Genomic DNA, 18843 nt, shown 5'->3' with positions numbered 1-18843 from the left:
GAAAGTTGATGTTGTTTCTGTGAGGGAAGGTTTCGTGTCGTTTTATTGGCACGAGTGAATGTTGAGCTCAGGTTCTGTGGGTATAGATCTCGTTAGCGGTGATGGTCGTGATGATTTCAGGACCGATGTCAAGCGTAATCCTACCCTCCTTGACAAATCTAAACTCTCTTGGACCCTTAAACGACCTCCCCTGGATAGAAGAGAGAGTCTTTCTGTGTATCAGCTTTGGTGGCTAATTAGAAATAATAAATATTGCTTGTCAAAAAGTCAAGTAAAACGCATCGTTTTATATCTTTTTCTCACATTACATTTTAAAACTGAATATTAATAAAAATATTTTTTGTAAATGTATTGTTTAAATAGCCTTTATTAATAGTTTAATATAATTTATATTTTTTATTAAGTATTTTTATATTATTTTAGTAAGTAGGATTTATCATTACAGTAAAAGTCATATTATACATTATACACATTGTATAACTATAGTTACAAAGGGGCAAATTAAATTGTGTTATGAGGTACATTATTGTCTATGATGTTTGCTATACATAATCGTACTAAATCTTTGTAGAATTTCTAAAAATGCTCTCTGTTATTGTCACGATTCGCTACTGTGAGGAGCACGGAGCGAGGAACGAGGAGACGTGGAGTAGACTTCTAACAAACAGACTTTAATAAACATCCAATGGAACCAGGAAAACACACGTGGCGGGGAAAGATGAACATTCAATACCAGACAAAGGAACTCTGAATAGGACTCACTTAAATACACAGGACTTGACAAGGGTATGACGAGACACACCTGGAACTAATGAACAATCAAACACATGGGAAAAATAGGTCAGGGCAGGCACGTGGAGAGGGAAAATCACACAGATAGAGTCCGGGGGCGTGACAGTTATACCTGTAATACCCCATTTTAAATATTAAATATTTTTTTATTTTATTTCATTTTACACAAAAGAAAGATGCTATTATATAGTCAATGTTATATCCTGGACGTGGGTTTTTATATGATATGTGGAGAGACATTTGCTTGACACCGTAACCTAGACCTCGACTTCTCACCGTTACATCATCATTACCTCACCCCTGTATGTCTGTGCAGACCAATCAGGTCTGAGTGGGAGGAGTCATCATTCCCCACTCTGTGAACATGGATTCCGTTGTGAGCTTTGACCTCTGGAATGTGGCGGTATGAATAAGTTTCCTGCTGCGGGTGACTCCCCCGCCTTCCCGCCCTCCGCAGTCACGCATGCATCTGACCAACAATCCTACAGCCTGGGGTCAAAGGTCATGCTCAGCGGGGATCTGTGTGTCACTGGCTTTGATCCGTCTGCTCATTCGCATTTTCACATTTAATAAAAACAATCAGCCCTTATTTCAAATAAACCGAGGGTCTTCTCCCTGCAGATTATTCATCACATTCTTTACGTCTCAAAGAAAACCTGCTTTCCTTGTAATAGTTTACTTTTTTGCCCAGGAATCATAATTGAGGACTTTAATCATGGCAAACGAAAACCCGTGCCTCGCTTTCCTTGGTTTCACGCTTGTGCAAATATTGACATATTTAGGCGCTTTGAAGTCTGAATGTGTTTGGTGTGGTTGCGATTATCATCTGGAGAACATTAGAGCGGAGACATCCAACTTGTGACATCCTGCAGGACTGCAACAGTAGCTCCACACACACACACACACACACACACACACACACACTAAAGATGAATGGACGCGTGAGGACCCGCCTCTTTCGTAAGGATGTTCCTCATGAAGTTTAGAAACTCGTAGACTTGATCGATTCTGATGGAACGAAACCAAAAATTACAGTTGTATCCTCACAAGTCTTTCCGTTGTCTTTATGGCTGCTTTCAAACTGTCAGATGGGTGCATTTTTGTTTTCCACAGACATCTGGCGCACATCAGAACCTTTTCTTGCATGTAAACGGCAAATTGCTTATAAGATGAGACTTTTTGGTATCTGATATGGGCTGCTTTTACATATGGACATCTGACCCATATCTAAACACTCATCAGATCTAGTTCTCCTCTGAATGCTGGAGTTTTGGCATGTGAAACAATGGCAGGAATAATGTAAGGACTTGATTTTGGCCGTCTGTATTTGATTGGATGGTAATCATTGCTCAACTGTCACTTTACATCGCAATACTGTATTGCAAATATATATTAATAAAATTGAATTAGTAAATTATTTAAATACTTCTCAGAATTTGAGAGATAAACTTGCAAATGCAAGGTGAAAGTCAGAATTATGAAATACAAAGTTGCAGTTACTGTTTTTGTTTTTTATTCTGAGGCAGGAATAAACTGAATTGTGAGATGAAAATGAAGAAATTTGAGTAACAACAACAAATTGCAAGATGTAAACTCAAAATTACGAGTTTATGACTTGCAATTGCAAGAAAACAAGAAAAATGTCTGAATTACGAGATAAAAAGTTGCAATTATCTTTATTTTTTATTCTGTGGCAGAAACAAGCTTCCATATACATCTGTCTATCTGTCTGTCATCTATCTATCTATCTATCTATCTATCTATCATCTTGTCTGTCTGTCTGTCTGTCTATCTGTCTGTCTGTCTGTCTGTCTGTCTGTGTCATTTTGTCAGTTTGACATTTTTGCTAAAACTGACCCATTACTTGACAGTTTAACAATGATTACAATCCAATGAAATTCAGATGGTTAAAATCAAATCCCACCCTTCATTATCTGAATCTGAATGAAGATCTGTGTATTTTTTACAAAAATAAAAATACAATTTTATATATATATATATACGTTTTTCGAATGCATGGGAATTTAGAAATGTCAAGTTGTTTGTTACAATATCCTTTCCTCATAATAATGTATTCTATGTAAAAGAGCAACCAAAACATTCTTCAGACATTCACTGCTTGTTTCTGCAGAAGAAAGTAAGTCATACAGGTTTGTAACAACTCAAATTTTTTCTTTTTTTTTCATTTCAGTTTCTCACTTCAGTCTGAGCCAGTCAAGTGTGTGTATCCCTGCCAGATGTTTGACGTGATGTTTTATCATCATGAATACATCCGGTTGTGTTTTCTTAAGTTTCGGTTGTTTTTGTCGTTTCTTGTAATAAATGTGATGGCTGGCGACTCTCTGTGTCCGGCTCTGGCAGGCTTTCTGTGTGGGGGCGGGGTTAAGCGTTAGAAGCCCTTATTACCACGCCGACGAGGAAAAGCAGCCAATTACACTAATCTCCCGCCACATCTGTGTCCAATCAGAGACAGCCAATCAGCACACAGTGGTTTTGGCTTCAGAGCCTCGGGTTAGAAAGAGAAACCCTGAGGACCGTGTGTGTGTGTGTGTGTGTGTGTGTGTGTGGATGCTGCCACCGCAGCTCAGAGCTCAAGAATGTTCCATTATGCTGTGAAATGGAAGGTTGTCAGAGTGTAGGGTTTTATTACCCATCATGCACCAAAACTTGTTTCCCAGATCCTGTCGATAAACCTTGGCATTTTAACCTCCTGTAGTATCCAAGAGAGACTGAAAAGCTTTATCTGTAGTTTGTGGTGTGTTTGTAGATGATGTTCATGCAGACTGAGCTCTGAATCACATGCACAAACACACACAGATCTGCATTCACATCTTCATGTACTTTCATGTGAAACAATATTATGAATGATGAAGGGTGGGATTTGATTTTAACCATCTGCATTTGATTGAATTTGTAATCATTGCTAAACTGTTAAGTAATGGGTCATATATGACAATATTATCAAAAATGTCAAACTGATCAAATTACTGTAATGCAAAATAGTGATACAAAGCTCAGTTATTTTTATTTTTTTTACAAATACAAGAAAAATGGGGGGGTATTTTGCCAAATATTTGTAAATATTTTGAAATGAAAAGTGTCCATTTATATTATAAATATTTTAATAATTTGATATTATTAATTTATACAAATTATATTAATATGTGTATAATACATTACATTAAAATGTAATTACATTAATATAATCATTTATACACAAAATATGTATGAAGAATATAATTAATTCATATTAAAATCATACAGACACATTGTTAATGCATGATGTGTGTGTATACTGTATATTTTCAAACAATATTTTAAAAAATCCTGGTTGTATTTGTTTTCCAAAATTAATTTGTTGTTGTATAAGATTTTTTTTTTTATTCTTTTTTATTATGTAATTATATACAACTGTTATGGAAATCACCATTGAAAATAATGAGAATTAAAACAAAACATTACAGTAATGAGAGTTTCTGAGGAAGTGTGCAATCATTATCGTGAAAAAAATTGCAATGATCCAGAAATAATAAAAAATGTCAAACTGACAAAATTACTGTAATGCAAAATATTAATACAAAGCTCAGTTACTTTTTTACAAATACAACAAAGATGCATGCATAATTTTTGAAACAAACTGTGTCTGTGTGTAGAGTATTTTGCCAAATATTTTAAAACATTTTATGATGTGTTTGTTTAAATTATACATCTTTTAATAATTTTGTATTTCTTATATATACAAATTACATTAATATTATTTGTATAATACATTACATTAATATATGTAATAATTATGTAATATGTAATTACATTAATATAATAATCATTAAGAGTTAATACATGCACAAAATATATATGAAGAATATATTATTAATTAATATAAAAATCATACACAAAAATGTTAATGCATGCGTGTATACTGTATATTTTCAAAAAATATTATATCCCGGTTGTATTTGTTGATAAAATAATTTTTTAGTTGTTGTTGTACAAAATTTTTAATTCAATTATTTTTTATGTAATTATATAAAACATTTATGGAAATCACCATTGAAAATAATGAGAGTTAAAACAAAACATTACAATAATGAGAGTTTGTGCATGTGTATAATTATCATGAAAATAAAATAATAAAAATCTTGAAATAATATACTAACAAATGTTTAACATTTCTGCAAAATGTAATTTTTTTTTGTGCTTGAGGTTCGCGCTTATATACAAACTGTACAGACTTTTTGTTTTGGCGTTTCTCATGTGATTTTCTCTTTCTTTCTGCAGGTTTTTTCTCCTCTGCCTAATGAAGCTGAGATCGCACACACGAAAAAACAGTTTCGTCGCCGCAGAAATGACCGCCGGTGAGTCACTCCGTCTCAGTGTTACTGTCCGACTCTCTTCCAGTTGTTTTGCGCAAACGTTACGCACAGAACACTGACGTTAGACTCGTAAAGCAGAGAAAACAGCAGCTCACACTTTCCACTCGAGTCAGACTGTTAATGCGGTGAGAGCGTCAGCCGTGGCGGTGTGTAAAACGTAACACTCTGTATCTGCGTGTTCTTTACTCAGAGTCTTCTCTTTTAATCCATTAAAGCACTTCCACTCTTTTTCTTTTACGTTTTGACTTTGACCTCATCGGAAAAGTTCTCTGTTGTAATTTGCAGTTGCTAAGAAACGGCAAAAAAGAAAATATCTTGGTCTAAACTTGTGCGAAAGAAAAGGAGGGAGAAAGAAGGCAAAAGCTTTGTGTTATTCAGGGCCTTGTTGATGTGAAGAAAGTCCTTGTGTGTGACTGCATGTCTTCGCTGGACGCTTCTCATGTGTGCTTTGTGATGCCGCTGGATTCGAGGACGTTTACGCTGAGGTTTTGGCTTTCTTTGACGGGACGTGTGGAACTGAATAGATGGTTTATATGTGATTAAAGGCTCTCAGATTCCCAAAATGCTCTGCTGCCTGTCCTTTAGTGGCCTTTACTGGTGCTTTTGATGCCTGCGAGTCAGGGTTTGTATAGTTAACTAAAACCATGAAAAGATTTTGATACTTGAAACTAAAATAAAATAAAATATCTAAAAAGAATGTAACTTGTTTCTTTACAAAATGACTAAAACTGTAACAAAAATTAAAATAAACATGATTAAAAATAACATTAAAACGAATAAATATCTAAACAAACATATAAATATATAACCAAACATTTTTGTTTCTTGAAATATAGTAAACTGAAATGAAATAAAATAAAATATAGAAAACTTATTTCTTTTCAAAATTACTAAAACTGTAAGGAAAATTAAAATAAATATTATTAAAAATAAAATTAAAATGAATAAATATTAATATCTAAACAGACATTTTTTGTCTTAAACGGAAATGTACTAAAATAACAAAAAGTAAAAAATAAAAACTCTATAGGCATATTTAAAAGTACATAAATAAATAAAAATGACAAACAATAAAATTACTAAATCTTTATCTAACAAATAAATAATTACAAAAATAATATTTAAATAAATGAATATTAATATACAAAACAAACATTATTGTTTCTTGAAAAAATCCAATATATATAAATATTAAAATGAATAAATATTAATATACAAATATGATGAATATAATATACAAATAATAATAGCATCTCAATGATACGATTTAGTTTTTTTGTTTTTCAAAAAAATCCAGTTATTTACTATAAGATTAAGTTAAAGAGTCAATTTTATGATAATTATTGGTCTTAAATTTGAGTATATGTGTCGTACCCCAATGATAAGTAGCTTAGCAACCACTCTAAACACCCTAGCAACCATACAGCAATGCAATAATACATCTCAGAATGCCTTAGCAATTGCATAGCAACACCCGGGTAACCACCAACAGCATCCTAGCATTGTGTTTGTGAGTTTTGCACTAGCAAACAACACAAATAGCGTACAATATCATTTTTTAACATGTCTTACTTGGCTTTCAGACCACAGAATATGAGAATATGTCCGCTTTGACTGTTAAAGTTGGATGTAAGAGAAAAAACAATCTAGGGAACAATTTCTCTCTCTCTCTGTCTGTCTGTGTGTGTGTGTGTGTGTGTGTGTGTCTACACTACACAAGATGATTCTCTTCCCACATCTCTCTCTCTCTCTCTCTCTCTCCCACTCCTCTAACAGAAGGCTTTTCAGCCTGTTATTGCTGCTGTTGGCCACCCACAATGCTTTGCTCCTGCCAGAGAGGACTCTGTGGTCGTGTTGTTTGTTGGCATCGCTTCTTGTCTTTTCTTTCTCACTCACTCTCAATCTCTCTCTTTAGATTAGTTTGCTGAATCTAAACATCTTCGCAGTCACGCTTATGAACTGCAGCATTTCGCTGACAGGAAAGCAGCAGCAGTTTGACTTCATTTATACCAATGACTTAAGAGAGGTTACTGATCAGATGAACATCAGAATGATTTCTGAAGACTGGAGTAATGATGCTGAAAATTCAGCTTTGATCACAGCAATAAAATATATTTTAAAATATATTTACATAGGAAACCATTATTTTATATTGTAATAATATTTCACATTTTTACAGTTTTCACTGTAATTTTGATTTCAATAAATGCAGCCTTGGTGAGCAGAAGAGACTTCTTTCAAAAACGGTATATTATAAATCATACCAACCCCAAATTTTGAATGGTCTTTTCTTTTCTTTTATAACACAGACCTGTTTTAATTGGCATCGTTTGAGATAGAGGAATATGCTTCTCAGGTCTATGTAGGCTTTTTTGGCATGCTTCAGTAGTTCAGAGCCTTTAAAGAAGCTCAATATCAGGTGAATTCACAGCTGATGACTCAAATCTACATTCTGATGGACTGAAATAAACCCACACCCTGTTCATCCGCTGGATGAGGAGTGATGAGGACCTTCACGATTGAAGAGAGAGGGACGATATGGACACAAAAAGCATCAGGAGTTTTTCTTTGAGGATCCTTGGCATAGGAAATGCACATGCTGCTCACAGAAAGTGTTTCGTCAGTGTTTCATATTTTGAAGAAACTTCACCGAAACCATCCTGTCTTTTCGTATTTACTGCAAGATATCTTTGGTTTTCACAGCTTTATGTAAATGCAGATGCCTATTGTTGCCCTTAAACCCTGTAGCTCCTTAAACATTAAATTTTTTAATTAACTTTTTTATTTTATTTGTTATTGTTTTTATTTATTTTTATTTTCTTATTTTATTTAATTTTTTACTGATTTTATTTTATTCTATTTAATTTTGTCCCTAGTAGGTTTCATAATGGTCCCAATCATTTACTCCTGCATTTTCCCACCTTTCCTCTCCAAAACCATCCTGTCGTTTCTTATTTACTGCAATGTTTCATTGGTTTTTGCAGCATAATGTAGATGCCATGTCATTTTGTCACCCTTAAATCCTGTAGCTCCTGTAAACTTTTTTTATTTTATTTTATTTTGTTTTTCGTATTATTTTTATTTAATTTTCTTCTGCATTTTTGTTTTGTATTTATTTTGCAGCATTTATTTTGTTTTCGTAGCATTATGTAGATACCTTTAACAATGTAGCTACTGTAACATTTTAGTTATTTTATTGCATTTTATTTTATTTTTTTAGCTCCAATAGATTTCAGTAGATCTTTCAATAGATTAGCTCTCGGTAGATTTTGTAATTGTCCCAATCATTTACTCCTGCATTTTTGTGTTAGTTGTTACTGTTCCGTCTCCTTTTTCTTTTGTTCTTCCTGCTTTATTTAGTTCTCTCGTATCTTCTTGTTTTCCATCCCTGCTTGTTTCCACCCTCCCATCCACATTGTTCACGTGTCGTCTCCCTGTGGTACCCATAGCCGATCCGATCCACCCCAGGACCAGCTGACGGTGCTGCTGCCGGCCGAGGGGAAGCGGCAAGTGTCCAGGTCAGTGTCTCAAACGGGTCCAGCTCCTGAATCCTGTCCGCTTACTCTTGTTCTTCCACTTACAAGCTTGGCTCACAAAAACCGGACTCCTGAACTTCTTATGGGATCCGAACCGCTCTTGGGATTCAAACTAACCATCTTCTGACTGGATCTGTGACCCTGAGGTCCTGTTTGCTTTATTCTACTTGCACAACATAAATCCTCTGAACAGTACGTTCTCATCCTCTTCTGCCTCTCTTCAGTTGAGTCATCATTAATCTGCAAACTATCTCCGTACAGTAAGTCCAGTACGGAACGGAAATCTAAATCCAAAGGCATTAAGGTGGCGGGTAAGAGGGATATTAATGAAGGTCATTAATGGTGTTCAGCTGCCATGGTTGGAGAAGATCTGGTGGAGTGAAAGGTGTGCTAAACAATTGGTGTCAAACAATTATGGATTTTTTGATGGCCAAGCTGATATATATAAAAAACTTGTCGTCCAATACGGATTATTAAAAAGGCCAAATATCGTCCGATTTATCGCTCTTGGCAATATATCGGTTGACCACTACTAGACATATATGTATAAAATCTCACACTTAATTTAAAGAAAAACGTATCGTCCATTGCTGATTATTAAAAATGCCAAATATCGGCCGATTTATAAGGTCTTGGTGATATATCGGTTGACCACATCTGTATTTTCAGGTAATATCTAGTAATGGAGGTTGATGATTCTGGGATCTTAAAAGTTAGACATTTATCGGAGAAATGGAACGTATCATTCAATGCCGATATTTTTAAAATGCCAAATATCGGCTGATTTATCGGTCTTGATGAAATATATGTCGACCACTACTGGACATTACCAATAGAGGTTGATGCTTCTAGAATATTCTATAGATGATCTGTTTTACATGCTGGAGAACTAGTGTGCTGTATGATGGAGAATTTGAAGTACTATGGACTTTAATCAGAGTAAATGCCTTATTTAATTTAACAAAACTCAGAAATACAGTCTGTTCAGTATGTCATCATTTTCATAGCCCAAGTTATTTGAGCATTTTAGAAGGATTTGTTTTCAATTTTTGATCAGCAATATGAGATATCGAATGCATTGTGCTTCTGTTTCTCAGTCTTATTTTCGTTTGAGCCTATTTAAATATAGACTACTGTCTTCTGTAAATGAAATCTTTTAGCTTGAATGAGCGATGTATAACTTTATTTTGAGAATTTGTAGCTGTGTCAAAATAAAGGTTTGACACTTAACGGTTCAATGCCGAAATTTAAAAATGCCAAATATCAGCTGATATATCGGTCTTGGCAACGTATTGGTCAACAACTTCTAGACATTACTTAAAAACACAGAAATGGTTCTAGAATATTCTATATAGATGATCTGTTTTACGTACATGGTGGAGAACTAGTGCTCTGTGATGGAGAAAATGGGCTTTTTTATTTATTTATTTATTTTTTTTTATTCATTGTCGTCATTTTCACATGATGAGTTTCACGTGTGTTATTTGTCTCCTTGAACATTTTAGAAGGATGTATTTTGAATTTTTGATCAACGATACGAGATATCGAATGCATTGTTCTTCTGTTCCTCAGTCTTATTTTTATTTGTGTTAATTTAAATATGGTGTGTTGTGAGAGAGATCTTTAAGTTGACCATGATGCAGGCATGAAGTGTGAAGATTCCCATCGATGACAGACCTGTCAGTCAGGGTTTATCTTGTGTAAAGCAAACACTTGATGTTAATGTTATGCAAGAGGTTTTCTCAGAGCTTTTTGTTGTATTGTGGTGTGTGTGAATGAGGGAAGGGAAGGGTTGGGTGTGGACGACATTCAGTCTGGCTCTCGAGCTGCTTATAAGTGTATGTCGGTGAGAGGTACACACACAATGTACAACATGCATTTAAATTATTGAATGACAATCAGCACTAAGATAAGTACAAATTTGAAACATAATGCATTCTGATGTTAGGTGTATTAGGTTACCATCTAACATTATTTGTTAGTTTTCCAACTTTTGTTTAATCTTTTTCAAAGTCAAAGGTTAATTTGTACATCTAATTGAGATATTGATGAACTCTATATACCTGAAGTCTCTCGCATATGATTCTGTTGAGCAGATGTCTGATTTTAAATGAATAGAAGTGCTTTGATTTTCTCAAAAACACATTCAAGGACGTCATCATAATCTGCTCCAAAGTGAACTTTTCCTCAAAGATTCTTTTCATCTCAACACTTATTCGTGTTCTTTTGAGATCTGCATTTGTGCAAGGTTGAGATTTACTTTCGCAAGGTTTTTAAAGAAACTAAAGCACAGTTTGCACTTGATGAAATGAGTTAAAATGCTAAAACTGCATGTTTATATAACACACACACACACGTGCACACACAAATAGTAATAATATATAATGTGATATATATATATGCATGTATATATATATTCATGTTATAACATTATTTATAATATAAATAATGTTATTTTTTTTGTATATATAGACTAATTTTTAAAGAAAGGGCTTTCATTCAGCAAGGATGCATTAAATTGATCAAAAGTAACATTTACAATGTATAATTAGTGTTGCTTTCGTCAACGAAAATTATGACTAAATATCGTCGTCAACGAACCTTTATCATGTCGATGACTATAATTAAATGTATAATGCAATATTGTTGACGAATAAAAACGAGACTAAAATGTCTCTTCATTTTCGTTGACCAAAACGAGACAAATCGAAATGTTATAACGTTATTTCGTCTTGTTTAGTCGCGTTATTATTATTATTTTGCAGTATTTCTGTTTCCTGTGTCTCACTTCACGGGCTGCATCAGGTCGCACTGCGCAGACGCAGGCGACGTCACTTCCTCAAGCCCCACTCGCGGCATTATTTAGAGCAGTGTTTCCCAACCGGGGTGCCGTGTAAAAAATCCTTTTTTAATATTTTTAAATTGCTAAAATGTTCAAAAAAGCAGCTATTATATAATATCCATTTCTAATGTCGCCAATAATTAGAGATGCACTGAAATTCCGGCTGCCGAAAAATAGTTCACCGCTCAGGATTTACTTTCACGTGGTGTGATGCTCGGCGTATTATCCCGCTCTATGTGTGTGCGCGCCGCTCAGTCGCTCACGGCCCATGTGAGTGCTACAGCTTCACACAAAGACTAGACTAAAACTACAATTAAAACAGGCCGCCAAAAACAACACTATGTGTAATGTTACAAAATATTTCTATTTCAAATAAATGCTGTTCTTTTGAACTTTCTATTCATCTAATAATCCTGAAAAATCAAATGCATCACGGTTTCCACAAAAATATAAAGCAGATTAACTGTTTTCAGCATGGATAATAATCAGAAATGTTTCTTGAGCAGCAAATCAGCATATTAGAATGGTTTCTGAAGGATCATGTAATGATGCTGAAAATTCAGATTTGATCACAGGAAAAAAATACTTTTACAATATATTCAAATAAAGTTATTTTCAATTGTAATAATATTTCACATTTTTTACAGTATCTTTGATGAAATAAATGCAGCTTTGGTGAGCAGACAAGACTTTTTCAAAAGCATTTCAAACATTTCAGTGATAGTCTATATGTGTCGTTTCCGTATTTCCGCCACTGCTGGAATAGATACGTGAAGCATCTGTGTAAAACATGTTCCTGCAGAGCAACGTCAAGGGTTAACCTGCGTAAAGAATGTGACGGTCAGCACCTCGACGTCTTATTTTCGATCTGTCATTCAGCACACTCAATGTGTGTCTCCCCTAAAATGAACCCTTAGTAAAACCAGAACACTACAGTCAAACATGACCTTAACCTCGCTCTAAAGCTGTCAATCAAGCGTGAAGCCCGTCCTCTGAGCGAGGAGATTCCCGTGTGTGTGGCATCATGTGTGCGTGAGGGTTTAAAAGAGCACAGAATACCACAGAGGTTACGTTTGTTCATGGTCACTAGTGAAGACATTAGTCTTTGAAGTGTCCGCTGATGTTGTAGATTATGTTCACTACAGGACTCTCCATGCTTGTTTAATCTTCGTAGAAGCAGTAAAATATGACCTTGTTCCACTATTACAGTGTTATTTTAGTATCATTGATATACTTTATTATAGTTTTTGTTGACATTTTGAATTAAACTTTATTTTTAGTTAAAATTTGAGTAATTTTGTGTTTTTGTCACTTTATTAGTTTGTTTATATAGTTTTTATTAATTTATATTTATTATTTTTAGTACTTTATTTCTGTATATTTATTTTTTTGCTTCTTTTATTTAGTTATTTCTTTATAGTTTTAGTCATTTTAGTACTTAGACAGTTAGTTAAATTAAATGAAAATTAGAAATGTCGCCTTGCCAATTAGCTGAAATAATTCGTTTCTATATTAAAAATTTAATTTAATAAAATATTTGTTAAAAGTTATGTATAAAAGTTTTTTATTTGTATTTTTATATTATTTTATTTGACTTGGTTTATTTATTATTATTAGCTATTATTTATTAAGTATTTATTATTAGCTTAGTTTTAGTCATTTTAGTACTTCAATTTAAACTAAATGAAAATTAGAAATGTTGCCTCAGCAACTAGCTGAAACAAAATGTAAAATTTTTTAAAAATATTTTATTTCACTTAGTTTTTATTTCAAATAACATTTTCTATGGTATTAGTTAACTATAAATACTCTACAATGCTGACACTGGAAGATGCTGCATAACATGCAAAAGTTTCATAATGTTCATATTGTTTCATATTGACATATTATGTTGCTGTTCATGTTGGTTTCTGTTTAGTCATAGTGAAATCTCATTGGTCCAAAATCCTGTATATTAAACATCACATATTTTGATTGGTTGGGATTTCGCTTTCAGTGATGCCAGAAAAATGCTTTTGAAATTCAGTTTGCACCTATTTTTGATGAAGTGCTTTACAATTTGTTTGTGAAATGTTTAACTCTTGAATCCAAATATTGTCTTTTCTTGAAAAGAGTAAATAGTCAGACTATTGCAGTCAGTGGTGCACAGCATTTGTTCGCATAATGTGCACAAACACACTCACACGTGACGCGGCGTGCTCTGAATGCACACGTCAGTATGCATACACATGTAATGTACACACAGTAAAGCCCATAATCCAGTGTCAGTCTTTAGGATGACTGGAATCTGCTGATGAAGATAGATCATCCCATCAGCCTGCTGCAAACATGGAGATCTGGGTGTTTACATATTGACTCACATCTGCTGTAAATCATTGCACACACATTAACACACTGTGTGTGACTGCGGTTATTATTAGTGGTGTTTAAGTCAATCCTCACAATTACTATTGCTCATATTTAGGGTTAGGGCCCATTCACACCAAAAACTACAGCTATGAAGCTAACTAGATATTAGTGTCCACACAGCACACAGACGTTGTTTATTATAAGCGTGTGTTGTCGTCTGCCACTTTAAATGTTCAGGCTCTTTAAAGCCTGATGGATTCTGATTGGCTGTCAGTGTATCATGTCGATCATCAGTAAAAAACATTCGTAAAATGATTCCTGTGTTATCATTCCTCTTTCTTGTTATCGTTATAGTGGTGGTGTGGACGTATCCATTCTCAAAGAATTAAAATGATTTTATTAAAACTTTTTTATAATTTTTTTTATTAATGAATTGAGTTTTATTTATTTATTTAGTGTATTTATTTCTTTGCTTTATTTTATTTATTTTGACTTAACCAACCAAAACGCTCTTATTGCATGTGAGTTGTCCTGCAGCATCTATCAGAATTTATTTATTTATTGTTTGTATTTATTTATTAATTTATTTGTGTTTATTTATTTGCTTAAATTTATTTTTTCTTTAGACTTGACCACTCTTAAAATTAAATCTGTGTAATTTGCACTGTGGTGTTGACCAGAATTATTGTTAATTCATTATTATTAATAATTGTTATATTATTAATAATAATTATTATTAATTAATTAATATATTATTATATAATATATACAAATATATTTATATATTTGTTTATTTTCATTTATTTGTTTTTGTGTTTTTATTTGTTTGTTTGTTGTTTGTTTGACAACAACATCCACCAGGATTTAATGCATTCATTCATTTATTTGTTTTGTGTATTTGTTTGTGTATTTGTTTGCTTGTTTTGTGCGTTAATTTATTTTTGTGTATTTATTTATCCACCCAGAACATCCTCTCTACTGCTTAGCAACATCCTGTCAACTGCTCAGAACACCTTAGCAACTGCATAACAATGCATTGACTACTAATTTCAACACATCCTCAAAATACTGGCAACCACCTAACAATGCCGTAGCAACTACTCAAAACACTCGCAACCACATAGCAACATGCAAAACAAAATCCTTCGGAATGCCATAGCAACTGTCTAGCAACACCCTGGAAACCCCCACACAACAAGCTCATTGACATAATGATAACTGGCTCTTTTTGTTGTTGTTCTAGGAGACAGCAGCGCCTGCCTGGAGGAGGAGGAGGAGGGGCTCCTCTGAAATCCCAGAATCCTCAGCAGCAGCAGGGATTGCAGCAGCAGCAACAGCAGCCCAATCAGACGCAGCAGCCCAACGCAGACCACCAATCAGGTGCTGGCACTAAGCATGGGGGGTGGGGTTACCAGGGCCAGCAGAACCAGGGCGGGTGGCAGGGCGGCCCGCATCACGGCTACAGCCAGAACCGCCGCTGGCATCAGCATCCCAAACACCAGACGAACAGTTTCAATCTGGGGCCCTCGGGGGCCGACAGGGGCCTCATACGCAATACCAAAGAGACAGAGAATGTAAAACACGGGGAGCCGGAGCCCCACATAGAGAAAGGAGCGAAGGATGAGCCTGCGAAAGAGGAGAGAAAGAAAGGAGGCAAGGAGGAGAAGACGGAGAGCGGGAAGATCTGCTTACTGCAGTCGTCTAAAGAGAGACTGAGGAGGAGATTGAAAGAGAAGGTGATTGCTGCTAAATACATTAGCAACATACTATCAGTGTGGTAAAACATGTTAACAACATGCTAAAACAAGCCAGAAACTTGCTAAATACATACTATCAATACTATCAACATAGTAATAACATGTTAAAGCAAGCTAGAAACATGTTAAATATGCTAGCAACATACTGTCAGTGTAGTAAAACATGGTGGTAGCAACATGCTAAAACAAGCCAGAAACATATATGTTAGCTACATTCTGTCAATACTATCAACATATTGTAAAATGTTAGAAACATGTTAGAAATGTTCCAAATATGTTAGCAACATGCTAAAGCAAGCTAGAAACATATTAAACATGCTAGCAACATAGTATCAATGTGGTAAGACATGCTAGCAACATGCTTGATCAAGCTAGAAACATGTTAAATATGTCAGTAACATGCTATCAGTGTGGTAAAACATGCTAGCAACATGGAAAAACAAGCTAGAAACATGATAAATATGTTAACAACATACTATCAGTGTGGTAAAACATGTTAGAAACATATCAATGTGGTAAAACATGTTGGCAACATGTAAACTAAGCTAGAAACATGTTAAATACATTAGCAACGTACTACCAATATGGTAAAACATGCTAGAAACACGCTAAATATACTAGCAACACACTGTCAATGTGGTAAAACGTCCTAAAACGAGCTAGAAATGAGCTAAATATTCTAGCAACATGCTATCAATGTGGTAAAACTTGTTGGCAACATGTAAACTGAGCTAGAAACATGTTAAATACATTAGCAACATGCTAAATATACTAGCAACACACTGTCAGTGTGGTAAAACATGCTAAAACAAGTTAGAAATGTGCTAAAAATTCTAGAAACACACTGTCAGTGTGGCAAAACGTTAGCAACATGCTAAACAAGCTAGGCACGCTAAATATACTAGCACAGGACTCTAGACTACGACAATTTTTTGAGAATGTGCGAAAATTTGATGTGGTCGCATTTGTGCGAGTGCATGGTCTGCGCTGCTCCAAAGCGCCTGCTCCATACAGCTCTGCAGAGCCGCGGCGCATTGTAACAGGAGACAGATTTCACCGATCACGTGAAGAGAGGCGCTGTCACGAGCGCTTCAGGCGTAGAGCCTGGTTTATATTTACTGCGTCAGCAAGAGCGCGAATGCGAGCGACAAAAATTATGCGAATATGAGGAAATGATGGCAGATGGAAGATTTGGTTTTCAAGCTAAAGTAAAGTAAAAGACTGCTTCTTAAACCAGAGAAGATGAACATGTGGGTATTCTTGTGGTGAAAAAAACATGCAAGTCCTTTCACCAACAGCCAGTTTAGTTTTACTTTTCTTTTCGTTTTCATTTTGAAAAGCTTATCTTTGCTGTTTACCTCATGTCATGCTATGGAGGCTTTCTTTATGTTTTATTTGATTCCTCAGTGTTTGCTAAACGTTCTGTAATTTATTAGTCTGTATATAATACATGTGGTGTTTGCCATGCCTCATCTTATTCGTTTTTGTTAATAAACGTTATGTAAGCTAGTTTGTCACTATAGCCTACTGTTTTATTGTTGTTGTGCTTTTTAATTAAGAATAACAATGAATACATCTTTTGTTTTAGTCTTAAAAAGTGAAAGGTGTAAAGATATAAGCAAAACAGACAATTATCTTATCTTGTTAAAGGTGACACCAAGATCGCGAATTCGAAAATTGAAAGTGAAAGCGAAAGCGCACGATCGCTTATAACATGGCACAAGAAGAATTCCCGTTCACAAAATTTTAATCACAAATAATACAGATGAAAAAGAACGGGTTGAAAGTTGAACACTTTGGTTACCATATAACTATAAACTATGATAAAAGTTCCTCAGCATGCATTGATTAATCCCATTGTGGCAAAAAAAAAAAAAAACGGCCAAATTATGTGCTCGTGAGACCAACTGAGAAAGTTAGTCGCAAAAGAGCGACCAGTGGGAAGAATGAGTCTAGAGCCCTGTAGCAACATACTAACAATGTAGTAAGACATGCTTACAATGTTAAAAGAAGCTAGAAACGTGGTAAATACGTTAGCAACATACTATCACTGCGGTAAAACATGCAAATAACATGCAAAAACAAGCCATATGATTTGAAATCTTTTTTAACATTATAAATGTCTTTACTGTCACTTTTAATCAATTTGAACACATCCTTGCTGAATAAAAGTATTCATTTCTTTCAAAAATCATACTGATCCCTAGCTTTTAAACGTAGTATATGCTGTTCCTCGGTGTTCTAAGTCATGTGACCGCTCTCGCTGTTCTCTGATTGGCAGGAGGAAGTTCCCGTGGCGACGGCCGGACCTCAGCGGAACCGAATGGACAGATTGTTAGAGATTCTGAACAGCATGAGGAACAACAGCAGCGGTGTGGAGAATCAGCTCACCACGTTCATGGAGGAGGCGCAGAACTCGGCCGATTCAGAGGAGACGCTGAACGAGATTGTCCACACTATTTACCGCAAGGCAGTCAGCGACCGAAGTTTTGCGGCAACGGCAGCCAAACTCTGTGACAAGATGGCTCTGTTCATGGTGGAAGGAACCAAATTCCGCTCTCTATTACTCAACATGTTACAGGTAAGAACTGAATGTTCGTAACTTTCTTAATCACATTCTGCAGGTTGTCTCCTATTGGTCAGTGCAGGACCAATCAGATTGCACGATTCACAAACGTTATCCCACCTGCTGCCCAACCACATCCATCTCAGCTCTTTCGTTCCTCTTTTGCATCTGCAATTTGTCCTCTTCCCCTTTTTCTGAAGGGCTTGAAGAAGCTGAAGTATCAGGATGTGACTCACGCCTGCAATCCAGCTGAGTGACCCTGTACAATTTCCTCATTGGACAAAAGGGACTTTTTAGGCCCCGAACGCTTTCACTTCATTTTGAAATTAAGAGTTTCTGAAAGCAAACAAATAGATTTTGAAGAAATAGTTCAAAATTAAATTCTGTCATGGTTTGTTCAGCCTCATTTCCTGTGGAATGCAGAAAATGAAGGGTTTTTCGTTTTTTCCCCTGTCTGCTCTTTCCCTTATAATCAAAAACACCAAAAAAGTGACTCACACAATTTACATTTTCCAATTTATATATATATGTATGTGCGTATTTATTTATATATATGTATGTATGTGTGTGTGTGTATATATATATATATATATATATATATATGTATATATATATATATATGTATATA

General features: G+C 34.9%; 1 protein-coding gene across 4 annotated transcripts in view; it reads left to right on the top strand.

Annotated features, from left to right (window-relative positions):
* Nucleotides 1-18843, top strand: part of LOC107653361 (CBP80/20-dependent translation initiation factor-like) — a 74706-nt gene that overhangs the window by 39163 nt on the left and 16700 nt on the right. For 2 of the 4 annotated variants that reach the window (XM_016440055.1, XM_016440053.1), the window contains exons 8-11: nucleotides 5071-5147; nucleotides 8615-8683; nucleotides 15136-15628; nucleotides 17931-18230. In XM_016440055.1, the coding sequence (XP_016295541.1) occupies nucleotides 5071-5147; nucleotides 8615-8683; nucleotides 15136-15628; nucleotides 17931-18230 (939 nt within the window). The remainder of the gene's footprint in view (nucleotides 1-5070; nucleotides 5148-8614; nucleotides 8684-15135; nucleotides 15629-17930; nucleotides 18231-18843) is intronic. The other 2 variants (XM_016440054.1, XM_016440056.1) reach the window with 1 other exon arrangement.

This window comes from Sinocyclocheilus anshuiensis, unplaced genomic scaffold, assembly GCF_001515605.1.
Source record: "Sinocyclocheilus anshuiensis isolate Anshui unplaced genomic scaffold, SAMN03320099.WGS_v1.1 scaffold1151, whole genome shotgun sequence".
NCBI classification, from domain to species: Eukaryota; Metazoa; Chordata; class Actinopteri; order Cypriniformes; family Cyprinidae; genus Sinocyclocheilus; species Sinocyclocheilus anshuiensis.
Note: the sequence above shows the minus strand (reverse complement) of the source record. Positions and strands in the feature narration are given on the sequence as shown.